Here is a 26,688-nt window from a genome sequence, read left to right as displayed (position 1 = left end):
TGGGAAGCACTTTATCTGCCCTTCGATTCTAAATGAAAGCTTTGCTGGATAGAGCAATCTGGGATGTAGGTCCTTGCCTTTCACGACTTGGAATATTTCTTTCCAGCCCCTTCTTGCCTGTAAGGTCTCTTTTGAGAAATCAGCTGACAGTCTGATGGGAACTCCTTTGTAGGTAACTGTGTCTTTTTCTCTTGCTGCTTCTAGGATTCTCTCCTTCATTTTTACCTTGGATAATGTAATTATGATGTGCTTTGGTGTGTTCCTTCTTGGGTCCAACTTCTTTGGGACTCTCTGAGCTTCCTGGACTTCCTGGAAGTCTATTTCCTTTGTCAGATTGGGGAAGTTCTCCTTTATTATTTGTTCAAATAACTTTCCCACTTGTTGCTCTTCCTCTTTCCCTTCTGGTACCCCTATAATTCAGATGCTGTTGGAACATTTAAAGATGTCCTGGAGGTTCCTAAGCCTCTCATTTTTTTGAATTCTGGTTTCTTCATTCTTTTCTATTTGGTTGTTTCTTTCTTCCTTCTGGTCCACTCCATTGATTTGAGTCCCACTTTTCTTCCCATCAGTATTGGTTCCCTGTGCATTTTCCTTCATTTCACTTATTGTAGCCTTCATTTTTTCATCTAATTTGTGACCAAATTCAACCAATTCTATGAGTATCCTGATCACCAGTGCTTTGAACTGTGTATCTGATAGGTTGGCTATCTCTTTGTTGCTTAATTACATTTGTTCTGGAGTTTTGATCTGTTCTTCTGTTTGGGCTGGGTTTTTTGTTTGGTTTGGTTTTTGTCTTGTTGCACCTATTACGTAAGAGGGGCGGAGCCTTAGGTGTTCATTAGGGTGGGTCAACCCAGTTTCTGGGTTGTGACGTTGTATGTGGGGGCAGGGTGCGAGAGGGAACATTGGTGCTTCCTCTGCTCTTTGTCAGATTTCAGTCCTTTCCGCTGCTTCCCCCAAGCAAATTGGGCCTTTCTGGTGCTGATTCCCGGGTGGGTGGGCTTATGCACACTCTAGGACCCTGTGGGTCTCTCCAACGCACTCTCCTATGAGCTGGGGGTCTCTCCCTGCACCTCAACCCCCACAGGTGTTTTGAATCAGTGTTTGAGGCTTTATTTCCCAGCACTGGGACACTGGGTTTCATGGTCTGTCTCGCTCCCCAGTTTCACCTGGTTTATCTGCGTGTGAATGTGGGACCATGCAGTCAGCCAGCTGCCTTGCGCGCCTCACTGAGTCTGCCTGCTGCCACCCCATGCCCGGGGTCTGTCAGCCACTGCCTGTGTTCCCGGGTCTGCAAGCCACAGCTTTTTTTGCCACAACCCCTCTCCGCCTGGCTGCCCAACTCCACCCCTCCTTCCGGTCTGGATGAATGTGCCTATTTTAACTCTGGTTGTCTGACTTCCATACAGTTCAATTTTCTGTCAGTTCTGGTTGTTTTTTTATTTCTATATTTTTGTTGTCCTTATTTTGGTTGTGCAAGGAGGCACAGTGTGCCTACCTATGCCTCCAGCTTGGCCGGAAGTCCCAAGACCACTATTTTTCTTAGCGTAGAGCCACATTCTTGCTTTCTCAGGTCCCTCTTATCTCCAGCTTGCCTTCAGCATGGGTGGTTATTTGCTGCTGGCCCCAGAAAGCCCCAAATTTGCCACTCTTGGCCGACACCAGAGCAAAGGGGAAGCCTTCCTGCAGCCCCCTCCCAACTGATGTTCTCTTTCTGTCCACCTGCAGCAGGAAATCAGCCTGGAGGGACCCCAGGACCTGGAGGGGGTGCCCCAGCATCCAAGTCATGCTGTATCCAGTAGGCCAACGGGGATCTGCTGACCAAGATGGCCCTGCCTTTCCTAGGAAGAGACCGCCCAAGCCAGTGGCAAACAAGACACCTTCTTGAGAAGTAATAGAGTCATAGGATTCAAAAGCTGAATAAGATTTTAGTTTACTTCTTATCTAGGGGCTTTCAAACAATGTTTCAGCCTTGGGAATTTTTTCTTGAGCTAAAACCAACATTCTAGTTTTTGTAGACATCAATTAAATATGTAATTAATGCCAGACTCAAGTGCTCACTCGGAATCATTTTTGTTCTCATGCTTTCATTTTCTATTTTATTACAACCATTTTCAATCAGTCTCCAAAGTTGAGCATCATATACAATAAAGCCGCACCTATCACCCTATTCCAGTATCGAGATTCTGCCACATTTGCCTCACCTGTCCTTTTATATTTTCCAACTTTTTCTTGGATGAAGTATGTAAAAGACAATTCCAGACATATCATTCCAGACATAAGGGCATGTTCTAACATCACCCCATCATTACCACATGCAACAAACGAACACCCACAACCTACCTGTGGTCGATGCTGTGGCAAGCTGCCGGGCCCTTTGCTGGAGAGCCGAGGGCTTGTTCATGGTCAGCAGCTGGGAGCGCTGCCAGCAGAGAGCCTCCCAAGCCGGCCCCTTTGGGGATCACTTTAGCTGCTTGGAAACACTTTGCCCTAAGTCACACCCTTCCCCTGGGTGGCCTGCATGCAATGACTGATCCATGCCAGGTGTTAAGGTCTGGTCTTCTTGGCCCTGCAGGGGACAGCTGTGCAGGGCCACCATAGCTCCAGGACTCCTCATGGGGTCTCCCAAGGCGGCCACTGGGCTCGCATTACAGCTCAGCTTCTCCCTCTGCCCACTCCTACCACCTCTCCTGCCTCAGGCGTTGTTCCTGGGGGGCTCCTTTGTAATCACCCTGCACATGAGGTCCTTTGCAGGGGCTGCCTTCAGGGGAACCCAACTCGGACAGCAGTCCTTCTCACTCACCGTCACACAAATGTCTGTAATTGTCTGTTTGCTCAAATCTGATCTGAACAAGACATACACTTTTAGTTGTTATGTCCTCTGAGTGTGTTTTAATCCATAACAGCGCTTCCTTTTTCCTTGTTGCAGAAAGTGTCAGTTGTCCCATATTCTCATTTGCTTCCTCTGTCCCTGGTTCTCCTGTAGGTGGGTGTCGGCTCTCATTGCTTTGCGGAGAGGGAATACATGGCTTCTCCAAACTGTTAGTAAACCACTGATCTACTCTAACTGCCCCTTCCCTTTTTTTTACATAAATGAGGAAACTGAAGGCCAGCAAGTGGATGGGCTGTGCAAAGTTCATGGCACAGCTCCCTGGTTGCCCTCCAGAGGCAGCTGCCCAAGTTCACAAGAACACAGTGTCCAGGGCACTTGTCCCTGTGACTTGCACAGCAGATCAGTCTGAGCTCCTGACGCATGAGCCTTGCCCATCCTTTCAGGTCATTATGCAAACAGGGAGCTGGGTCTGGAACACTCATCTTTCAACTCCCGAGCTAGGTTTCCTGCCCTCCTGAAACTGATGCTCTCAGAGCAGTGGTCTCTTCAGCAAAGGTGCGTCTCTAAGCACGTCACACGTGGTAACTAAGTGATAAAGAAGAGGAGTGTCACCCGGGTATATACAGGTGGTGGCGCTGGCCCAGGCTCTGTCCCTTAGGCAGGTTCCCTCCATTCTCTTTAGTCTTTAGCCTTCCCCACCTGTCAAGCGAGGGTCACAATCTCTGCCACACCGTGCACAGAGCTATGGTTCGACCAAATGAGACCATGCATGATGAGGATGGCACCTCGTGTTGACGAAGCACCTCTAATGTCCCAGGTGCTGTGCACGATCTACTTCATCCTCACAACAACCCTATGGGGTAGAAACGATGAGCAGCCACAGTTAACACACAGCGAGGAAGAGACTCAGAGAGGTTAGGAAACCGGCCCAACAACACCCAGCTGCTGAGTGGGGAAGTCAGGACACAGAGCCAAGCAGCCTAAAAACAGATTGCTGGCTCGTAACCATCTTCCTTGCAACATAACTGCTTCTGAGAACCTGCCTGTTGGAGGACCTGGGCACTCATCTAAGCTAATCATCTTGTTTCCTAGTTGGGGTCACCAGAGGCCAACGAGGTGCTTTGTCCAAGTTGCACAGCACAGAAGTGGCAGAGCTGGGTCTCAACACACAGGCCTGGAAGCTCTTGATCTCCCATTCTACTTCTTTCACCACCAGCTGCAGCTTTGAAGGGACTGTTTCTGTGGCTCTGTTGCTCGGGAGCCTCCCTTGCCGCATGTAGCCATCAGGCCATGGGCAGGAGCCTCTCACTTGTCCATTCATGATGCCTAATTAATGGGGCTAGGCACCCTGCAATGAGTGGAGAAGCACCCTGTCTTCCTGGAGTTTAGCATCTAGTCAGGGGGTGACAGACACTGAGCAACCCCATGGGAGACCTCCCCAAGGACTCGAACGTGCCAGAGAACCCTGCTGCTAAGGGCAAACCCCCCCATTCATTCTAAAGGAAAAAACCACCACGTGTTCCCTCCCAACCAATGAAATCCAAACAATTTCCAGACTGAAAAAATAATCCCCTGAACAATGACAAACCATTTCCGTCGGTAATAAATGACAGTTTGAGGACAGTGTGCATATGATATGAAACGGAATGGCCGTCCCTATTCTTGTTTGCATGTGGTTTTCTTCGTCGGCGATTCAGCACTCCGGGGGCACGTGGGCGTCTGGCACTCAGAGTGTACTTAAAAATGCTAATGTGAAAAAAATATTAACATCAAAGCAGCCTTAGGACAAAAGAAAAGCTAAACCCAAGAGTGCTCTGAAACTGAGGAAAGGCACACACGTCCAAGTCTCGGTCTTGGAAAATGCCACCTCTTTATGGTCTGGCTGGGAGTGAGTGAGCAAAGGAAAACGTGTCTAGCTCCCCTAAATACAGCACACACTTCAAGTCTGCCCTCCACCTCCTCTGACCAAAGCTTGCTTTAGAGTTCATTGGTGAGTGGTTTTGCCTGGAACTGCAAACATCTCATTTGGCACATTCCTTCAGTGTGCTCGGGTGGACAGGTTGGTGGCCCCAAACAAGGGAGTCCTTGATCAGAAAAGGACTCCCTTGTTTGTGTAGCTGCATAAAAGCCACAGTGAAAAGCAGGGACGAGACATCTGTTACATGCGGTGAGTCTGAGTGACTCATGATGATTCATGAAAAGTGCTGTGAAGGAAGGAGAAGTGAGCTCAGAAAATTCTGGACGGGTGGGGACCGCACACTGACCAGGGTCTTGTCTGAGAAGGCGATGCCAAAACCAGAATCCTTTCCCCAGTCGCTCGACAGGCACGCAGGACCAATAAAGACACACCTGGGCGGGGCTGTGGGTGGTGTTTACTGTTTAATCTCCATAGTGTATTTGTTAAGTTTATTTATAAGCAGATCACTTCACTATTTACAGTACATGAGCATAGAGATTCTACAGTTTCTGTGATGTAAACAATAACTCCACAGTGGGAGTCTGAGAAAAGAAGCCAGTTCTGAAGTATTTACAGAGGTTAAAATAGAACTTTATACTCACAGGATAATAATACATAGAGCAATTTGGTTAAATTATCTATGAAACTATAGAATCTGACAATGTACAAATACAGGAAAACATCTTCTCATTTCGAAGGTAAGACAGATAAATCACAGCAGAAATAAAATAGGGACAATGACAACCACAATAATTAAAAGCAAAGAAGGGTTCTTCCTTGCCTCTTACAGATAAAGCATTTATATAAATAAGGACACAACCCAACAAAATGGAAAAAATATATAAAAATCCTCTACCAATTAAAAAAAATAGCAAAACTAAAAACTCGATTCCCAATCATCAGCAGTGTCCTTTAAAAAATTAAAATTTAGCTTTCTATTATAAATAACAAAGCGATGTGTCCCTCTGTGTAGGTGAAATTCTTGCACCTTTCTCAAGAAATGCATCAATGCAATTCCACACACACGCAGACAGACGGGCATGCGGGTGCAACGCACGCACACAGACACACACACACAGCCTTGCACTCACACACCCCAGGCTGTAGTTACCTTGTTGAGCTTCCTAATAAGTAATGCCCCCTATGGAGTACCCCTGGGGATGCCCAGACCTCACAAGGTTAGCCATTTCCTGGTGTGGCCCTGTCACAGAGCTGGTGAAAGCCCTGGCTTCCGGCGAAAGCCCTGGCTTCCTGTCGCTCAGAATTCTCCAGGCTGCATGGTCACACCGAGAGAAAATAATTAGAGTCCAAGACTTGGAAATGCTGGAAGGGACCAGAGGGACCACCTTGCGCAGTCAATTAAGGCTAGCTACAAATACTGTCTCTTTAAAAACCTGGGGGTGGGGAGAGAGATCCTACGTTGGTTTCACCACCAGCAGCTGCTCTGGAAGCAGCGGATGCTGAGAGCCCATGCTGATACCATGGCACAGGAGGTGAAGGGGGCGAGTGTGAGTTCCCAGAGCAGGCCGCACTGAGCCGGACTTTGGGGTGGTCACCTTCCCCAGAAGCCATCTGGAAATCCAAGTGGTCCACTTCCCTGCTTTGCTGACCACTCTCCCCACGCCCCTTGAGATTTCCAACCCGTTTCCGTCGGAATCAGAACATCCCTCAAGAAACAAAGTTGGGAATAGTTTATGACTTTTTATTCCTAACACAAAAACACTGGACAAGATTTTAAAATACAAAATATAGAAACAAAAACTACCAACGAAAAGTATATAACCTGTTTGGCTATTTTGGTGGACCCCGTCAAAGGCCACGGCCAGTCCCCCCACAGCATCCTGACGCCCAGCCCATCTGCTCGTCCCGAGGGTGCGGTGCGGCCCACCTAGCAGAGGTTCACTTAAGAGGGTCAGCAGCTCGGCTGCCAGTATTGCAGGTACAGTAAACCCCTCCAGGGCGTCTGGACACAGGGTCCACTCCTATCTCCTCTGCCCACAGGAGAGCTAGTGCACTTCTCAGTCTGCGTGCATCTGCGTGGTTGCTTCTTAATTCTCCTGAGCAGTGTTCACTGGGCTCTAGATATTACAGACAGTTTACTTGCGACATCACGTTTCATCCCCAAAGCGGGTGTTGGACAGCAAGGTGGCGGAAAGGATTTACTTGCCTTCCATCTGGGTAGCTGGTGGATACAGTCTTTGGCCACTAGATGGCGACTAGACGTGGATAAGGCAAAGTGCTGAAGTGGAAGCGAACCAATCCCTTCAAGTCACCCAGAGCAAGGCCAGCAAAGTGGACAAGGAGGCTTTATTATGCTTCCTTGAAGGATCCTTTGACAAAACATACAGCACGGGGGGGGGATTCTAGCTACATAAGCACTCTGGGAGGTGCTCTTGCAGATCCCAGGGACCACCTACAAAACTGTATTTTTCCAAGCCCCCAATTCAGGCGGCTGGGTTTCTGAGCTGCTTCTGGATGTGCAAGGGATTCTGATGCAAGAGTCGCTGATAATCTGCCCCCCTCTTACCAAGAAGCCTCAGTCCCTGCGGCATACCGGGGGCATACCGTTCAAGAAACAGAGAAGAAAAGCTGCCCTAAACACACGCAGTGCAATCGATGGAGGCCTCCTGTTGCCCTTTTTACAACCGTTTAAAAGAAATGTGTGAAAAGTGCCTACGGTAAGCTGTTTTGAAAAAAACAGAGTATTGCTAGTATTGTCTGAGAGCAAGAGCCAAACAGCCGAGTGGTCAGAACATTCAGGTTCATACAGTAGCTGTTTGGTGGGGTGATGCCGAGGCTAACGTGAGATTGGACATCGCCACCTAGCTGAGCGGGGGTTGGATTCCCACCATCCCCACTAGAAACTATGGCTTAGACCTGTCCTGGAGAGCTGGCCTTCTGATGCAAGGTCGCTCTGCCAGGACCATGTGGCTTTGAACCTGCTGCTGGTTGGTTACCTTGCAGAGCACTGCACCCCGAGCGTGAGCTGGGTGCGGCCAGAGAAGGGAATCTGAGCCTATCAGAGAAGAAGGGGACTGAGTGTTCATCCTGTCCAATATTCTTCTCCTTTGCCGGATGAGGACACGCAGGCCCAGGGCCACACAGCAGGGAAGAAACGTCGGCTTTCTCACTCCGAGATGGCTTATAGTTAAATGACGTGGTGTGCAAATCCATTTCAATCAGCTGGGCTGTTTTAATTTTTTATTAAAAAAAAAAGGTACCAAGATCTAAACTCACAGTTCCCTGTCTCTAGGGCCTCCAGCAGCGGCCAGCAGAGGACTCGCCCTAGCATGGGCTCTGGGGCTGCTGCCGCCTCGGGTCCTCCGCACCCTCCCCCCTCACACCAGCCCCTCCCTGGCGCCCTGTCCCAGGCCCTAGGAGAGCAGCTCGCACAGCCAGAGGAGACCCAGGGTTGCCAGTGTGGCCACACGGAAGCAGGCTGAAGTGTTGTGGTTTTCTCAAAGTGCTTTTATTGGCTCAAGGCAAAGTCAGCCTCTGCCTGCTTCCTGGGTGCCACTCGGTGGGCTCCTGAGGGCTCTCCCTCCGCCCCCGCCGTCTGTTTTGGGCCACGGGCATCTCTGTGCTCATGGGCTCCCCGGCTCCCCAGGTCTCCCTCCATTTACCCTGTACCTCCGGTTTGGCAGACAGCCCTGGAGCCCGTCTGTGTGTGCAAATGCCTCGGGGACTCCGGGACAAGCTTAAACATATTGCACATCAGCACTAAGCGGTTTCCTTTCTGCCCCCACGGGAACGGGTGAGGGGCTCCTCTTCTTTGGCCAATGGAACCACTAGGTTCACTTTATTTGCTACTGTGCATCCAATTTCCTTCCTCAATCATATCTCTGAGGGGGACTGCTAAATCTCAGATGCTAAGAAAATTACCGCAGTTTTGATGTCAAGTCAGATCAGCAAATCCTCTAGGGTGGCTTCTGCTTCACAGTCGGTATGACCCGTCCCTCAAGCTGCAGACCCAGCTGTGAGGCCTGGGGTGGGGCTCTGACCTACCTGTCCAGACACGAGAATCTCAGTCTTTCCTGCCCCCGCCTACGCCCCTCCCACACGGTGGCCTGGGCGTGCAGATGGCTTACACCTAGAAATCACTCTCAGAACATCAACAAGCATGGGCTTCAGGCGATGAGAGCTTCTCATTGCATCATCCTTTTGCACATTGGGACTTAGGTACTGAGTCTTTGAGCTCAGAGCATTCCTCCCGCCCCCACTCCCCAGTCCCTGGAAGCCCTGCCTCTCTCCTGAGCACGTCCTACGTGCTACGTGGCCAGATCACACAGCAGACCCAGACGCCCAAACGGTGCTTTTGACTCCAAGCAGTTTTCTGATTGGGGGGACAAGGTGTGGAGGGGTGGGGGGTGGGGGCCTTAGCTACATTCCATCCACTCATATCCTTGACCTCTTTGATGCATTTTCCTTCGGTAACCAGAGCCCCCAAGAGTGAGGATTCTGATTCAGCCTTGTACCGACTGAGGAAGGAGATGGAAGAATTCCACTTAGCGGTTGGATCGGGTATTTTTGGAAAACACCAGCACAGCACAGAGACGGACAGTGCAACCTGCCCCGTGTGGGCGGCTACCGACAGAGTCTATAGTAAGCTTTATGGCAATCACATGTAAACATCATCGAGAGCAAATACTAGGACAGAGCTACGACAAGATGGTTGCCAACGGCAGCTGCTCCCTCTGGGTTACTCCTTAAGTTGGTGGGCAAGAGACCAAGGTTGACTCATTTTCCTGGAGAGACCTTGAGGTCTCCCTGGTAAGTAATACACAGCACCGAATGGGTCTTCTGGACAGAGGTGGTCTGCAGGGCCGGTCAGCTCTAGAACCTGCAGCCTTTTCCGTACGGGACGCTGAGCAGAAACTGATGGATGTCCTTGGCGGGATCCCTCTCCCACTGGTGGCCCCAGCTCTGACCGTAGGCCTACCGCGTCCCACGGCTGTGCTCGATCCCTGCTCTGCTCAAGGGCCAAGTTTAAGTAACTTCAAGAGCCCTGCATTGATCCGAAGTGAAAGGACAGCTTCAGCTGACCCAAAAGATGGGAGAGACTTGTCCCTCCCTAAAACCTTCCTTTTCTTACCCAAAAGGACCACTTGCCCAGGGTAGGACCCCTGGCCCAGTGCATCGAGGAAGAAGCCAACGGGAGGGCTCCGAGACGACCTAGTCCGACTCCAGATCTAGAGTTCCCTCCTGCCGGCTCCCACAGGGTGAAATCTCTGACTCCTCGGTGTGAACAAGGACTCGGGGGAGGCGGCAGACGGATTTAGATTCCATTCCATAACCATTTATTGTGTGCCTACTGTGTGCTAGGCAGTGAACAGCTATAAAAGGAATTTAGGATGTTCGGGTCTGTGCTGTGGGAAGTCCCTGGTTGGTCCATCTCACACACCCTGCCTCCCCCAACACGTTCATGGCCGTTATTCCACTCTCCGGCCCCACCCCAAACAGGCTGTGTGTCACAGGAATACGGGGAGTCCTGTGCCAGGGAATGGCTTTAGGGAAATTTTCTCATAGGTCACGATATGACAGACAGGAATGGGCCAGCATGAAATCCAGCCACCGTATTGGATGTGTGATGGAAACTTTTAGAAGATTAGACCAAGATGTCAAATAGGTTAACCTCTGATCAATTAGTAATGTCTGCCCAGAGCACTGTGATGAGGATTCTAATAGCAGACCAGGCTCAAAGAACCTGAGTGCTGTGGTTGATTAGTTATGTCTGCCACTGGCTAAGGGTGTGGCTATAGTGGTACGCATGCTGTGTATTGGCCATCCTGAGCTAGCGCTGCCTCAGCACAAGCTAAGACTGGCAGGGACCATGGAGATCAACGGGTCCAAATCTCCCCGTCTCCTCCAGCCTTCTCTGCAGGCTTGTAGTTTGCTCACCACCCAGGACAAGCTCATCAGCTGGCTCAGTTTACCTACTGAGGTATTTGAAAAATCTCTTTTAAAAAATCAACTATCGATTCTCAAAGGACTAAGCCTGGCACTAGCAATAGGTTCACTTAGCTTGTTCAGTTTAATGAGTCAATTTCAAACTTCGTTAAAGCAGCAGGACCCCTTTCCTTTGCTTTTTAAAATGCAAACATTTACCAAGGAGCACGGCCGTCTGAAAGTGACCAGGCTGGAGCTGCTCTTGCCGGAGCAAAAGCCACGTGTTCACAGCCTGCCTGGCCATGCTCTCCCTCCGATGGCCCCCAGGGCACCTGCAGATCACCCAAGCAGGACATGGCTTTGACGTCTCTCAAGCACACAGATTTTAAAGGAAACTCCAATCAGAATGCTTTCTACGTTGAAAAGGAGCTCGGAGATTGCTTTATCCATCCCCAACCCTCACACCCTCTTTCTGCTTCTCTGTCCCACGCCGCCCAAACAACTTGACAACTGAGGAAAAGGAAAGACAAGCTGAGGGGAGTAAGATGGGCTGGTGACTGGCCCAGAAAGGATGACTGCTCCCAAATCACCTGTCCTTGACACTCCAGGCATGTCACTGACGTTCTGACATCATGCCCACGGGTGTAGGCAAACCACAGGGCCCCTCGGAGGGAAATGTGTACCAGAGCTTGAACTCACCTAATGCTGGCGAATTAGCTGTTGACTTGACCCCCATGATGAGCCTGTAGGTTTCTAGTTAGTGGACTGATTGAGCTGAACTCACCTCTACCAGCTCTGGAACTCTGCATCTTTACCTGAGCTGTCGTAGGAGTGCGAGACCAAGAATCAGGAGGCCCGGGCCGGGCCACTGCTCTGCCCACTCACCGACCAGCTATGGGACCCCAGGGCAGCCATTTCGCCTCTTGAGGAACTGCCTGCCTTCCTCCTGAGGATCTGAAGACCCACGGCCAGGCAGAAACTCTTAAGTGTGAGCTGGGCACCAGATGAGGGCTCTGAATATAACTGGACCCAAACTCACCCGATGAGAGACAGGGCGGGTCTTGGCAGAAAAGGCCCAGAAACACCCCTCCCCTGTTCCTCGCTGGGGCTGCAGGCCGCACCTCCCGGCCACGCAGGACCTCGGGGGCATCCCGGCGGAGGGAGCAGATCAGCTCAGTGGCAAACACCTCACACAGTGCATAGTTAAAAATCAAGGAAGCGATACGATAACCCCAGGCACAGTACGTCTGAGCCATAAATACATTATTTTAAGGATATACTTTGTTTTTCTTCCATTAAAAATGAGTTTATAATCCTGACCCTATTCACAAGTAACAATTTCATCATCACGCGCTACAGACAAGAAATGTTATGGCGAACACAGCTGCACGTCTACGAGGGGAGGTCGGTCGGGGAGGAGGGGGGGTGGGTGACGGACCCAGCACTTGGAGGCGCACCCGGGACCACCCGTCGGAAGCGAGGACACTAATGTGGCAGTGGAACGTCAACACCATGGACACTCACAGACAGAAGCAGCTTTGTTCAATGTAAACATTGATTTTTTTTAAAAGGACAGCAGTTTCAAGTCTCTCTCTCTCTCGCTCTCTCATGTGTGTCCGCTCGCACGCTCGCTCGCTCGCTCTCCTTCTCATATACTTATTTTCTTTGAAAACGTAAACATATTGAAAGGGCCTTGTCTGAGGTATTGAGGTATTCCTCGAAGGTTAAGGCTGTTATCAATGCAGGCTCTGCTGGGCCTCCTTCAGCAAGCTGTCAAAATCCATGGCTTCGTACTTGTTTTTCACTGATGCAGGAAGGGCCTCTTCTGAATTGGAATCTGGGCAGGGGGTGGAGCAGGCAGTGAGTGGGGAAGGCAGTGAGCCACGCGGCAAGGTCAGACCATCCGAAAATCTGCCTCCGTGAAACGGGCGTGGCCCAAGGCCGCAGAGAGCACTGGACGGTGAGCGTCGGCACGGCCGTTCTGCTGTGACCAACGTCTTGGGGCCCCAGCTGCCATTGGTGGAGCGGGGACCTCACGTAGAGCACCCCAGAGCTCCTTTATCCTCTAATTCTACTTCCCTGAACAGCTTCCTGCCCCCTGGCAAACCACTGCAGAGGCCACCTGAGGCAGCCTCCAAAACCGATGCCCTCCCCGTCCAGCTATGGACCAGGGTCCCGTAAGCGTGCATGCAGCCAGGTGGCGTGCTGCCTGGCCTGGAACCCTCCGAGGTCTGATACTCAGCCCTGCACTACAGAAGCTGCATCAGGCTCTCCCCTGCAAATAATTCCCTCCGAATTGTACTTCCTCATCCTCCTTTACCAACCGTCCCCAGATGGTGAGGGCAGGGCGACAATGTTGTTTCCCTGTGGTGCCTTGGTGGGCAAGGCTGCTGCCTGTTGGGGTCACCATGGAGGGCCCCTCAAAGAAACAGCAGTCATGGCTCTGTCACCATGTGGCTGTTAGCACAAGACTGGACCCTCCCAGAGGCCACAGGAGACTTGAACCTCTCTTTCTGGTGCCAGTCCTGGGTCAGGACAGGACGGACCAGAGAGCAGAGGAAGAAAGCAAGACGGCAGCCTCCCGGCAAAGGCATACACTGGCCGGCGCTCGGAGCTCGGGGGTGGACACTAGCTCGGGGTCTCAGTAAAGGAGGTCTCAGCCCTTCATGTCACAGAGGACGGGGGGGGGGGGGCCTCGGGTACTCACCGTAGTCAGTGTACCTGGGCCAGCAGAAGCGCCGGAGTCCTCCGTAGCTCAGCTGGAACGAGGGCTCGTTGTGCTTCCGCAGGGCGGCGCCGTTCCTCAGGGAGAGGGCGGCGTGCTCAGAACACCGGTAGGTGATGAAGCCGTGCTTCTCGCCCCTGCAGGGAGGTGACAAGGGGACCGTGTCACTGGGCCAGCTTGGTCGACCCTGTCGGACCACCCGTGACTAGAAAAGGAGAGGCGAGCCCATGATCCAGTAACCATGTCAAAGGGGGACGAGGACGATGGCTAAGGTGACCTCTGCAATGTAACCACAGTAGGAGCAGGTCCTTTACTGAATGTCTGCCAGTGCTGGCCACCCACACGGCAGACCACCTGTGAGCGGGCGCTGCTGTTGTCTCCACCTGGGGTGAGGAAAGAGGCTCAGTGGATTCGGAGTTCGCCCAAGATGGGGGGCAGAGCAGGGTACCCCAACTCAGGCCTCCTGCCTATTGGCTGGTGCTCTTCACACTCCCGTTTCCCTCGGGAGTCCCATTTTCTGGGACTTGCCCCGCCTACGCCCCGTCCTACCACGCCAACCCCAGCCACCACTTCCCTGGCTGCTAACTGGGTCTCGCCCTCCCTAACATCGCTGGTTTTCTCTGCAGTCCTACCCTTTGTGCTAGACGTCTGTTACGTTGGCCAGCTCAGCAGCCACACCCCTTTATCAGACAGCAGCACCCTGTGCTCAGCCCGGCTCGGGGCACCAGGGGACGTCAAGTGACTGTGGCCTTCCCTGGCCACTGTGATTGGTCCAAGGGTGAGCCTGTCACCCAAAGCGGAACCCCAGAGAATCCATTCCAGGTCTTTGCTGGAACCATGAGGGAGACTCCTGCTCCCACTGGGAGGAGATAAGCTTAGAGGTAGAGGCAGCCACTTTGCCACCATGAGGGAAGCCTACCAGAGAAAGATGCCAAGGCTCGGGGAGCCTAAAGTCAGTTCTGCCCCCACTTCCGCCTCTGCGGTTCCACGAACAAGAGGAAGAATCCTGACTGACACATCCACCGTCTGCTATGCAGACTCAAGGGCAGAGACAACGTGCAGTGCCCCCACCGCTCAGGGTGGGCTTGCTGACAGTAGGGGCTGAGTGAACACTCAGCTGAACCACACACACTTCCTTGCCCTTCTCTGAGCCAGGCCAAAGCCAGTCCCTTTCTGCCTCTTCAAATGGCTGAGGCTTGTGTGTGCCTGTAAAATGCTAATGAACTGACCCTTGCCTTTAAAGGCTAATCTGCTTTTTGCTTTTGCGTGTTATCTCCATATGATACCCCGAGGACTACGTAGAAATGCTTCCATGTGTGTAACGACTGTTTTAGAATTGTGGTGAAAACATTGACCACTTTTACTATTTTAAGCGTACAGCTCGGTCGAGTGCAGTATATTCGTTGTTGTGCAATAGACCCGCAGAACTTCTTCATCCTGCAAACACTCTCCACCCACGAAACAACGACTCTCTCTCACCTCCTCTCCGCAGCCCCTGGCAACCACCCTTCTACTTCCTGTCCCTGTGAGTACAACTACTCCAGGTGCCTCATATAAGTGGAATTACACAGTCTTCGACTTTTGTGGCTGGCTTTATTTCACTTAGCATCATGTCCTCAAGATTCATCCATGCTCGAAGCATATGACAAGATTTCCTTTCTTTTCAAGATTGAATAATATTCCGCCCTGGCTGGTATGGCTCAGTAGACTGAGTGCCCACCTGTGAACCAAAGGGTCGCCGGTTCAATTCCCAGTCAGGGTACCTGCCTGGGTTGTGGGCCAGGTCCCCAGCTGGGGCAAGAAAGAGGCAACCACACATGGATGTTTCTCTTCCTCTTTCTCCCTCCCTTCCCCTCTCTCTAAAAATAAATAAATAAAGTCTTTAAAAACTGACTGGATAATATTCCATCATATGCATGTACTCTATTTTCTTTACCGTTTCACCTGCAGATGGACACTTGGGTTGCTGCCACCTCTTGGCTGCTGTGAATAATGGTGCTGTGAACGTGGGTGGGCAAACAGCTCTTTGGAATCTTGCTTTCAACTCTTTTGCATATATACCCAGAAGTATATGGTAATTCTGTGTCCAATTTTTAGGAACCTCCATACTGTTTTCCATAGTGGCTGTGCCATTGACATGCCCACCAAGAGTACATAAGCGTTCCCTTTTATCTGCATGCTCGCCAACACTTGTTTTTTCTGTAGCCACTCTAATGGATGTGAGGTGTGTAATGACTTATGCAGATGCTATTTTCTCATTGTGCTTTAAAAGTTATTACTAAGTTAGGATTTAAAAACCTTAACAACTCATCTTGTGTGTAAGTATAACAGTACGCACTTTAGAATTGTTTCAAAACTGACAACGTTTTTGACATCTAAGCTGTGTATTTATATACAACCTATTCCCCCGACAGATGAAATGCTGCTTCCGCAGGTGAGTGAGGAAACACCAGGCTGCCCAAGATAGTGGAAGGCCCGGGAGTGGCTGCTGCGGAGGAATGGAGGGCAGCGAGCAGCGTGGGGCTGGCAGCGCAGGGAGGTCCTAGCGCACACATGCCCTTAACCGCCAGGGGCTGTCTGCTGCCCCGCGCCAGCTCCGGGCTGGAGAGCCTGAAGCAGACAGAAGCAGACTCGGGGGCTGCAGCTCTGGCTCCGCCACAAACGAGCTGCTCAGCGATTTGTCTCAGCTCCCCGGAAAGAGCAGCCAGAGAAAGAACGAGTGTGTACGTCGCAGGCACAGTGCCGGGAAGCTTAAGAGAATGACGGGAACTGGCCGCTACTCAGCAAACCGACGGTGTGTTGGCCGCTCCTGCTGGGCTGCACGATCCTGGCCCAGGCTGTGGATTTCGTCCACCTGGTTCCACAGACCTTCCAGAGCATCGTCTGTGTGGCCAGCCCTGGGCGGGAACCTCTGCCCCTCCCCACCCCCCTCCTCTGCCAGAGCTCGACTCCACTCACCTCTTGCTTCTCGTCAGCACCTGGCACTCCACGATCTCGCCAAACACCTCGAAGCGCCTCTTCAGCTCAAGGGAGCTCATGTCGCTGGAGAGATTTCGAACATAGACCACTCGGCCTTCGCCCTGCTCGAGAAGGGGACACAGAGGGACCCAGTCACTGCCTGGCTCCCGGGGCCCCCTTGGGGGCAGGCTCCCACGGATTCCTCGTCCCCAGTCCAGGATGCCCCGCTGAGCGAGTGACACCAGCTGGGGCTAGAGTCAGAGGGGACAATGGCAGTCGCTATCCCAGAGGACCTGTCCCGCTGGAGAAGCGGGCAGCAGGGTGTCAAATGGGGAGCTGAGCCCCAACAGAAGCAATGGCTTCCTTGAAGGAAATGAGGCTCATCACTGTTAATATAACGGAGAACGCCGTAGCTTCCACATTTGTTTAGAGTCTGAGACTTTCATGGGTAGTGGGAGGTGCTGGGGTGGAAAGGCAAGGTGGTGGTGGTCAAGCCTTGGCAGCCAGGTAACAGAGGGAGCCGGAAGGAAAGTGACAGGACAGAGGACACAGGGCCACTGTGTCCCACATTATCCTTGGTTCTGCCCGGGCAGTGTGCACACACTGTGACAAAAGCCACCTTCGGGTGAGCTCGGAGCCATGCCTGAGGGCCCCTAGAAAACTGCAGCAGAGGGCAGGGGTCGGGGGAAGCCCGGCAGAAGCCTCCCCTCCCCCACCATCTATGATTGTGTCTGGTTAAAGCCACTGCCCTCGGGAGAGTCACTTTGACCTGCTGGAGCAACTCCACTATGTTCCTGGGAACCTGGGAACCTGGGAACCTGGGCTCCCACGGGCAACACTGGCAGGTTCGGGCAGGACAGGCTTTCTCTGGGGACAGGTTAAGGCCAGTGGTTCTGGAGCCATCCCACCTCACACCACACATGGCAGGGAGGAGGGAGGAAGGCCCGCGTCCGTGGCAGGGCCGTGCTGTCAGCAGTCCCGGGAACTGTGCATCCCACGCCAGGGTGCGGCTCAGCTAAGCTCCACGCAGAAATCCCCTCCCCAGCCTCCCCGCAGCTCCTGAATTCGTCACTCTGCCTGACTGTTCCAAATCTTTGCTTGGCTGGCACCTTCCATCCCTCAGCGTTCAGCTCCCCCTCCCCCTGCCGCCAGACCACCGTCCAAATACATCCTCCCCAACAGTCAAAACAGCCAGAGAGTGGAGTCGTGATGTGAATTCTCGCTCAGCGCTTGTCCTGGTCTGTAATTACAGTGTCTGTTTCTTGTTTACGCGCCCGCTGTCTCTCTCCCTCTCCCTGCTGCCCAGCCAGGGCAGTGGGAGCTCGTCTGCCTTGTTCACTGTTGTCATCCAGGGCCTCGGACAGCGTGCCAACCTGCCACAGCTGCTGAATGGTCACACGTAGGTTCGAAGATGCTCCACGACAGCCCGTGTGCAGGCAAGGTCTGTCTGTACCTCTGTGGCACACACACCCTGCGTGAGCGCCCCGTTCCCCCGCAAAGCACCCATCGCCGGGAAAGGAACAAAGTGAGAGTCTATTTGCCTTTTTGTGCTTCTGTCTTCCTATCCTGTCCCTCCTCCTTTCTAGTGGAGGGGCTGGCTACACCCCCGACCCACCCCCAGCAGCTGGCCAATGAATGTTCCCCATGGGGCGGGTGCTTTGCAGCAGGTTCACCAGGCAGGGTGGGCCTGTGGACTCACTCTGGTGGGGGATCAGGGAGGGGAGTGGGGAGCAAGGGATGGGCTCTCTCGGCTTCTTAGACCTGATCAATCTGGGAGACCTTTAGCAAGCATAAGACCCAACTCCCTTGTGTATAGATGAGTAAACTGAAGCTCTGGGAAGCTGAAGCACATGCCCAAGGTCACACAGAAGGTGGTGGCGGGGCTGGCGTGTGACCTGGCCGGCCCAGCTCTGCTCCCCCTACCACGGCCTGCTTTCTGCTGGAGCCCCTGAGGCTGCACCTGAAATCACCAACAACTGCACGCATCGTAGCCAGTCCCTTGGCGTCACTTTGCATGGTGCCACCTTTGATGCCCTTTGGTGACCCTTGTGCTTTTTGAAATGAGAGAAATATAATTATCTTCTGCAGGTCACAGCCAGCCTCAAAGGGCTTCGGGTCTGCAAAGTCCTGGCCCTTCCTACACCCTTGCTGGTTCCCGTTCGCTCCGGGCTCCAGGGCCCCAGGTCACTTACAATAGCTTTTTCCCGCTGCTTCCTGGCGTGCCGGACGCTTGGTGTTCCGTCTGAACACGGCCCTCTGCTCTCACATCTGTCAGTGAACAAGCAAAGCAGAGGCACTCACTCTCCGGAGGGACCACACGGGGCGGGGGAGGAGCTGCTCCCAGAGGAAGGGACGCTTCTCTCTGGACTCGTTGGTGGGGGCAGGACTGTCAGAACCCCACCCCACCCCCCGCAGTGACAGCCAGCACCGTGCGTGTGGCTGAACACTGACACACACCTCCTGCCACCTTCTGGGGCTAGAGTGCGGGGACCCGCCACACTGCTGATCATGACCTTCGGAACCTGGCCGTCCTATGACTTTAGGGATAGAAAGGCCTTTCCATTTCATTCTCATATTTGATCTGTTGAAAGCAACCCTGACGAGGTCTTATGTTTCCCTATTTTCCAGATGGAAATCCTGAGGCTCAGGTTCAGTATGGAATTTGCCAAAGCCAGAAAGTGGGGAAGCCGAAGGAAGGAGGTCTGCTGACTCTAGACCGCTGCTCTCTAGTGGTTGGTGCCCAGCCCAGAGCCCCGGCTGTCACAGACAGCCCCATGGCCCATACCACTATCATGTTACTCAATCCAGACGCACTGCCCGAGGAGGCCCATGGGTGCCCCATGCCTGTGCCTTCAAGCCTGTCCGCACACTGCCCTCTCCTCTGCAGGGAACGTGGTGTGCGAGGCGTGGCCGAGGCCCAGCTCTGCCACGTACTGTCTACATCCCTGGGAACGTGACACAGCACAGAGCATAAGAGCAGGGCTCCAGGTCGGACAGCCTGTGCTTGAACCCTGGCTCTACCACATCCCTGCTGTGTGCCCTTGGGCCAGGCACTTAAACCCTCTCAGCATCATTTCATCTGTCAAGTAGGGACAATCAGAGGTATCCACCTCCTCGGCCTTTTGTGAGGATCGAGTCAGAAAATGCTTGCAAGTGCTGTGCTCAGGAGCTGCTCAATAACTACTTGCTATGTGTTTCCATTGAATCTCTTGGAGCCTCCACTTCCTCATCTATAAAATGGGGATAAGAAGCAGATGCGCCCTCCTAAGTGCATCTGTAAAGCTCAAAGAGGGACGTGGCCTGTAAATGTTAAAGTGCTACTTAAAGTGCTGTACAATAATAGTATCGTCATCCATTTGCAACGGAACTGGCAGTTTCCCCTGAAGAGCTGAGAGTGATGGAAAGGTGCCGTGGGGTTTGAGGTTTGGGTTGTTAACCATCTCAGAATGCTTCCTGCTGACCGATGCTGCGTAGCGGAAGCACAGGAAAAGAAAGATGGCTCTGGAGAAGGCTGATGACGAGTTGTCCAGGCTTACCAGGTGCTGAGCTCTGCCAGGCAGCCAAGTGGGAACTGAGTTAAGCAGTGAACTTTCTCCAGTGAGCAGAAAAAGCTGAGCCTGAACTTGGCCCGAAAGTAAGAAGAGGAAGAGAAGCCATGGAGGATTCTAGGGAGGCTCCCAACGCTCTGCCAGCAAACCCGTGACCGCAGGCCCTACCTAAGCACCCCTGGACCTGGCATGGGGGAGGTGAGGCTGGGCAGCGCCAGCTCTGGGGTAGGGGGTGGGCTTCAGCGGGAAAAGAGCCTCAGTAGCCTCTGAGCAAATGCCGCAGAGAAACTGCCTCAAGTGAACCTGAGTCATTTAGCTCCCAGCAGCCCCTGCGGAAAGGGGGACGGAGCCAGAAGGAGAGCTCAGCCAGGTCTGACAGAAGGCAGTTCTGACCCATCATCCTGGCGCATTACATAGAAGGGCTTTCAGAGAAACCACCCGGGAACTCATTTCGGGTAACACAGTCCAAGGCTTCTAATCTTCAGTCTCTGGGAGTCCCTTAAAATTGAGGGCCCAGTTAGATAGATGTCCGTGCACATTTTAATGGGGGAGGAACCTTTGCTTTAATCAGATTTCCGAACAATTAAGAGATTTGGTGTAGATACGTAAATAGAATGCTGAATTTTTCTAAGATATCTATTGCTGAATTCTGGTTCTCAGAGTCACACCCTGGAGACTCTGGGCATCATCACCTGGGAACTCGAGAGAAATGCAAATTATCTACTCCCGCCCCCGGAACCTACAGTAGCAGCCGCTCAGGGGGTGGGGTCCAGCCATCTGCTGCTCTCAGCCCTCCAGGTGACTCAGCTGCACTGCTCTAGAGCCAAGAGCACCATCTAGTGGTCACTCGGGAGCACCTCAGGCAGAGCGTTTGGGACCTGTACCCACCCACTTCAGGCCTCCTCCAGGAATGTCCTGCCAGGATGAGGGTGAGAAGCAACCTGTCTCCAGCAAAATATGCCAAACCTCTATTCCTTCTGCCCAGCTCCCCGCTGACCTTTGGACGGGCTCCCTCTGCAGTCTGGTCCCGCGAGCAAAGATGGGATGAGCGAACAGGCTCATGACGCATCCCTGCGTCATCCCCACGCAAAGATAAAAGAGCGGGAGCGGGGGCGGGGGAGGCGAAGCGGGGCGGCGGCGGCTGACTATGGAAAGTCACAGTGGTGCAGCTCAGCAGTATGGAGAAATAGGAACAGTCATTACCACTGCTTTAAACCCAGGTATTTTTCAGAACACACAATAGCATCATGCTGATTTTCCTTTTAGTGGACCCGCGTCACATAGGCATTAAACTGTGTGGGAATGCGTATGTCTCCTCAAAGACCTATCTGTTTTACAAATATATGAGCAGAAAACAGGTGAGTAAGTAAGTTCATTCAGGCATAAGGCCCCAAGTGACAGAGAGTAGGTGTTCTTCCTCTCTGAGGCCAGGAGGTTTGGGCCACTCCTGACTGTCACTCAGCAGGCTTCGCTCCCCTCCAGGACTTGCCCACAACTCCCCCAGGAGACCACCTTCAGGCCTCTAACCAGGTCATGGGCCACACAAGGAAAAGCAGACCTAGTTTCAAAGCTCCTCCCTCGTCCGGCACCCTGGGGACTGGGGTCCCTCCTGAGGCCACCCACCCATACCTGAAGGTCCGGCGGATGGCTGGTGACCAGGAGCGGCAGGATGAGGAGCCAGAGCTGGAGCGGCTGCGGGAGCAGAGCTGCCGACTGGCCTTGCTTGGTGGGCTCTGGTAGGGGCAGTGGTCAGAGCGAGGGGGGCTGACCCCTGAGTCCTCGTCATTGTCCTCCTCCTCCTCCTCCAGGAGGAAGCTGCTCTCGCCACTGCTGCTGCTGCTGTCCTCAAAGACAGTGTCGTATTCGGGGCTTTTGCAGGAGGCCAGGTCTTCGTCCTCCAGGGCAGTCTCCAGGAGCCCAAAGTGCTTGGTGAGGCTGGCGCGGATCTCGTGGTCTCTCAGCAGCAGACTGTCCTTGGGGGGTGCGCGCACCCCACAGCTGCTGTTTTCCTCCCTGCCGGAGGCCTGCGCCTTGGCCTGCGGGGCACCTTGCTGGGACCAGTCCTCCAGGTGGACCCCAGCTGGCTCCCAGGACCTCAGCACCTTCCTCTGCAGGGCACCCTCTGGCTTGAGCACCTGGCAGTAGTCGTGGTCTCCAAAGGAACATGAGAAGGGGCGCTTCTGGCCAGCCTGGGAGGCCGGCTGAGCTGCGGCATGCCGCAGGTGGGACAGGAGCTCACTCCGCTCCGGGGGCTTCTTTGGCAGCTTGTGGGCCGCCCCTGTGGCAGCCCCGAGCTGGAGGCCCTTCGTGGTGGGGAGGCTGGGCGCTATGTCTTTGCCTGGGCTGTGCTTGATGTCGGGCTTAAAGGGATCCTCCTCTGTGGGCTTGTATGGAGGCGTGGTGGGCGGGGTGAGTCCTACCCGTGCAAGAGGAGAAACATGTGAGGTGGAGACCCATCCCTTCTCCACGAGACACTGAAACTCTAGTTTGGCATGACAAAGGGGGACCCCACTCTCCAAACTCAACGGGCAGCAGGCATCACTAACCAATCGTTGCAGTGCTGGCTGAGCCTGGGACTCACCGTCCATTTTTTTGGAGCTGACACGTGATGGAAGCCATTTGCCATCCCTTCTGTAGCCTGGCAATGATAGCTAAATCCCTCAGGATAGCTTCCTACGCCACAACCAGGCGTTCAACAAGACCTGCTCACCCTCCTCCCCCCTGCCTCCCACCTGGGTGTGACCACCACAGTGTCCTTAGTGCCCCTGCATCTGTCCTTGGCCTCCAGCCTCCCCTGTGCACCAGAGGGTACTTGGTAAGAAGCCACAGAGTGCTTCCTCCCTGGGGCTCCCGAAGTCTACAGGATCGAGGCCAAGCCCCTTCACCTGGCATTCCTCTCAGCCTTTGAGGGTGCTCTTTCCTGACCACCCCCAGTCTGGCCATGTCACAGCGCCAGGTGCCCAGTCTCCTCAAGGGCAGCTGCCCTCTTTCACTCCTCTGTGCCTTTGCTCGTGCTCATTCTGCTGCCAGGGGGACTCTTCCCCTTCTTTGTCTCTCCAACTTCTACTCATCCTGCGAGCCCAGCTCAAATGGCCCCCCTCTGGGTGCCCTGCAAATCCTCCCAGGCCCCACTCCTGCCTCCCCGGCCCCCCACCTCTGTACTTCCAGAGCTCCAGCGTGTACTTTGGAACTAGTGGGAACAACACAGCACTCATCACAGGGTGAGCCTGTCTCCTACACAAGACTGCAGACTCCTTTGGGCAAGACGTGCATGGTTCTGTCTTTTCTGACCTGACGTCAGCTCATAGGCCAGCTGGCAACTGAATGGCTGAGGTGGCCCCTGACTCTCCTCCTTGTAACACCCTCCTTATGTATCTCAAGACTCGGCACAGCCTGTGCCACAGTGCAGGGAGAGCTCAATGGGGCACCCGCCACTGCCCGAGGGGCTGCTCAGTGTGGGGGACTTGCTGCTGGGTGTTGTGCCAGCCCCCCTGAGGGCACCCCACAGCTGAGCCCCTGGCTCACCTGCTGTGCCACAGAGTTCCACCGTCAAGGTCTGCTCAAAGCTCTTCTTGCCAAAAGGAGGGTCACTGGTGGGGGCGGGGAGGACAGAAAGGAAAGAGGCCAGTCAGCAGCAGGCCCCGCCTCCCCGTGCATGTGAGGAGGGCCAGGGGGCACCGTGACAGACCCTGGTTCTGCTGCCCATAGAAGTGAGGCCTGGGGAGAATTTGCTAGGGACCCCTCCCATCTTGGCTGTCAGAGGAGCACAGACCCACAAGAGAGAGCTGCTGGAGAGTGGAGACAGGACAAGGATGGCCAGCCTCCTTATTTTACAGATCGAGCACCTGGGGAACAAAGAGGGAGATAGACTTGCCCAAGGCTACACAGCATTTCCAGCTCTTCTCCATTGAGTAAAGAACTCCTTCCCTGGTCCTGAAGGGGACGACCTACAGAATGGCGGAGCCCTGATTCCCTGTCCTTCCCTGGGCCTGCAGAGACCAGTTTCTGACAGCAAACCCCCTTCTAAGGCAGCCCAGCTCCTGAGGACCCCACCAAGCACAGAGGACACAGATGTGGAGACAGGGCTGGGATCGGGGCTGATGAACCACTCGGGCCCCCAACAGGACAAAGTCTCATGGGATAATTAACCAATCACGTCCAAAACCTACCTTTGTGACAAGGTCAGCATGAGGCACCTGGGAGAGTCTGAAAAGGAGAAAAAAAGAAAAAAGTTAAGATTCCTCAACATGGCACCATGAGCAAATATTTCCCTCAGGAGGATACCCCAACTTCCACTGGTACCAACCACAGCTCCCTTTAGGCATGGGACCCAAAAGCCTCTGCCATGTTTAGGAAAGGGCAGGAGCAACCCGAAGCCACCTCCATTCCCAGGGTCCCAGCAACAGTAACTGCTGGCAGACCTCCACTTTGCAGAAAGGGCAGATGGGTACAAGGGCGACCCCTCCTGGCCACACAGTATAGCACAGTGGGGAAGAGTCTGGCCGAAGGCCAGTGGAGGTGGGTTCTACCGCATCGGATGCAGGACTGACTAGCTAAGGGGTCACTAGATATCTCTGTGCCTCCACTTCTGTGTCTTGAAACGGAGATTTGAGCAGAACCTACCACCCCGACTTCCTGTGAGGAGTCGCTGGGGACAATCTGTTAGACCAGCCCCTGGCACAGTCGGTGTACAGGAGATAACTGTTACGGTTCCCACAACTATTGTTAACTTCTAAAATTCACCTTCATCGTGGAGCTGAGTTTATAGACACACCTTCTGCCACACCATCGCCCACGGAGTCTCCTTCGGGGCACTTATCACAATATGCAGTTATTGTCCTCTTTGGCTTACTTTCTGACTGCCTGTGCTCCCCACCCACCAAATCATAAACCCCATCAAGGCAGACACCTCACTCCTTGTTCATTAAGTGGGACCTGGCCCATGCATGACGGGAAGCGCAGGGATGTGTGGGTAATTCTTGAAGACCTGCCCAACCAGCGCATTGTACAGAGAGGAAAGCTGAGAGCCAGAGAGGAGAAGGGATCTGCCCAATGTGGGGCTCCCGGCTCCCAGCACGAGGAGGTGCACCACATCCCACCCCTCCCCCTCTCCTGAAGCCGAACTCTGACTACCTCTGGCAGGGAGCCGCAGGCAGCTGGCGTCCTCATCTGTGTCCCCACACCCACTCTCACAGGGGCTCTCCAGAGCCGGGACCTGGGGTCCCTGGAGTTGCTGCTGGTCCTGGCTACTGTCCTTGCCCGTGGGGTTGGCCAGCTCCCCCTCTGTGTCATAGGCGTCTGGAGCCAGGTGCAGTGAGGACAGAGCTCTTTGGGGCTCTGAGGGGACCAGCGAGTCATCGGTGAAGGCCAGCCAGGGGCCCAGCTCAGGGTTCAATCTCCTGGAACGCCGCACGGGGCACACGGAGCTCTCCAGCTTCCTTCCCAGCTTGGTCCACGGCAAGCCTCTGCCCAGCCTTTTCCAGCCCCACTCATCTTCCTCCTCCTCTTCTTTTTCTTCTTCTTCCTCCTCCTCCTCCTCTTCCTCCTGTTGCTTCTGCCTGGCCAACCGGCTGACACGACCTTTCACCCTCAGCCGCAGAGGGCGCAGGCTGGGACTAGGCCCAGTGCTCTTGGGCGAAGCCGCGACCCTCACCTCCTCTGTGGCGGACGGGCGGCCAGCGGAGGCCTGGCTGTCCTTGGGCCTGTGCTGGGGCCTGAGGGAGGCGTAGACAGGCGTGGCCAGGCGGTAGGGTTTGCTGACATCACAGAGGACATCTTGAGCCAGAAGTTCCCTCAGAATGGAAAACTCAGCCCAGGCGGCTCTGGCAGGGTGCTGAGACCGGGCCCAGGGTCGGGCCTGCTTGGAGGGGTGGCTGCAGGGCCGAGGGGCAGGCTCTGGGGCCTGCAGGGGCCGCTTCCTCTGAGGGAGGCAGTAGGTGTGCATGTAGTGAATAAGCTGCACCATCGCCTGCATGTCCTCCGGGGAAACCTGGGCACTGGGGCCTGCCCTGTCTGGCGCTGGGGACTCCTGGGGAGAGGCTGGAGCTGGCTGGGGGCTCGGGCAGTCCTTGCATGGCTCTTCATCCTCCTTGGCGGGGAGCCGAGGACTCAGGGGGGCTGTTGACTGCAGGCCCCTCTCTGGGGAGGGGGCTTTAGCCTGGGGGCAGGAGGGCACCGAGGTGAGGTGCTTGTGCAGTTCTGTACAGCTCCGGCTCTGAGACTGCGTCGTGGGGGCCTTCCTCTCCTGGCTGCTGTCCATCTGGAGCGGGAAGGAGACCAGAGTGAGGTGGGAGGCCCCCGCTGCTCCTCCCCTCCGCACCACCCCTGCAGCTGCCAACTGGGCTCAGCAAGGGTCATCAAAAATTGCCAGGGTTTATCCATTCCCCCCCCAGCTTCCAGCACAGAGCCTGGCGCCTGACTGTGCTCAGCGATGAGGAACAAAGGAATGACTGGCCTCCTTACGTGGACTGTGCCTCCTCCAGGTTCACAGCGAAGCCCTGTTCTGACCACGCCCCACACCCTCTCTCCAGCCTTCAGTGAGAGCACCAGGGAGTCCATTAGTGGTTGCTGGGGTGGGGGGGGGGGCGTGGGAACATGGATTAACAGTAAGTGGGGGCGCTGGGGATCTGCCTGGGACAGTGGAAATGTGCTAAAACTGGACTGTGGTCGTGGCTGCACTTACTAAAGTGTGAACTTACTAAAAATCACTGAATTGTACTTCTAAAACAGGTGCCTTTCATATGTAAGTGGCACCTCCATAAAGCTGTTAAAAAAATAAAAA

At 54.0% G+C, this 26,688-nt stretch overlaps 2 protein-coding genes across 7 annotated transcripts in view; one reads left to right on the top strand and one right to left on the bottom strand.

The window, feature by feature from the left end:
• Positions 1-2,053, top strand: part of PDE6A (phosphodiesterase 6A) — a 54,689-nt gene extending 52,636 nt beyond the window's left edge. For all 4 annotated transcript variants that reach the window (XM_036014715.1, XM_036014714.1, XM_036014713.1 and 1 more), the window contains one exon: positions 1,729-2,053. In XM_036014715.1, the coding sequence (XP_035870608.1) occupies positions 1,729-1,802 (74 nt within the window). In that variant the 3' untranslated portion in view covers positions 1,803-2,053. The remainder of the gene's footprint in view (positions 1-1,728) is intronic.
• Positions 2,054-5,199: 3,146 nt separating this feature from the next.
• PPARGC1B (PPARG coactivator 1 beta) overlaps positions 5,200-26,688 on the bottom strand; it is a 103,849-nt gene continuing 82,360 nt past the window's right edge. Inside the window, exons 5-12 of one of the 3 annotated variants that reach the window (XM_028528487.2) lie at positions 25,041-26,166; positions 24,077-24,113; positions 23,433-23,497; positions 21,537-22,323; positions 18,552-18,627; positions 16,360-16,481; positions 13,384-13,538; positions 5,200-12,513 (exon numbers count right to left, since the gene is read on the bottom strand). In XM_028528487.2, coding sequence (XP_028384288.1) covers positions 12,413-12,513; positions 13,384-13,538; positions 16,360-16,481; positions 18,552-18,627; positions 21,537-22,323; positions 23,433-23,497; positions 24,077-24,113; positions 25,041-26,166 — 2,469 coding nt within the window. In that variant the 3' untranslated portion in view covers positions 5,200-12,412. Of the gene's footprint in view, positions 12,514-13,383; positions 13,539-16,359; positions 16,482-18,551; positions 18,628-21,536; positions 22,324-23,432; positions 23,498-24,076; positions 24,114-25,040; positions 26,167-26,688 lie in introns of those variants that run through there. The other 2 variants (XM_036014712.1, XR_004900553.1) reach the window with 2 other exon arrangements.

Source organism: Phyllostomus discolor, chromosome 13 (genome assembly GCF_004126475.2).
Source record: "Phyllostomus discolor isolate MPI-MPIP mPhyDis1 chromosome 13, mPhyDis1.pri.v3, whole genome shotgun sequence".
Taxonomy (NCBI): domain Eukaryota; kingdom Metazoa; phylum Chordata; class Mammalia; order Chiroptera; family Phyllostomidae; genus Phyllostomus; species Phyllostomus discolor.
This window is presented reverse-complemented; position numbering and strand designations above follow the sequence as displayed.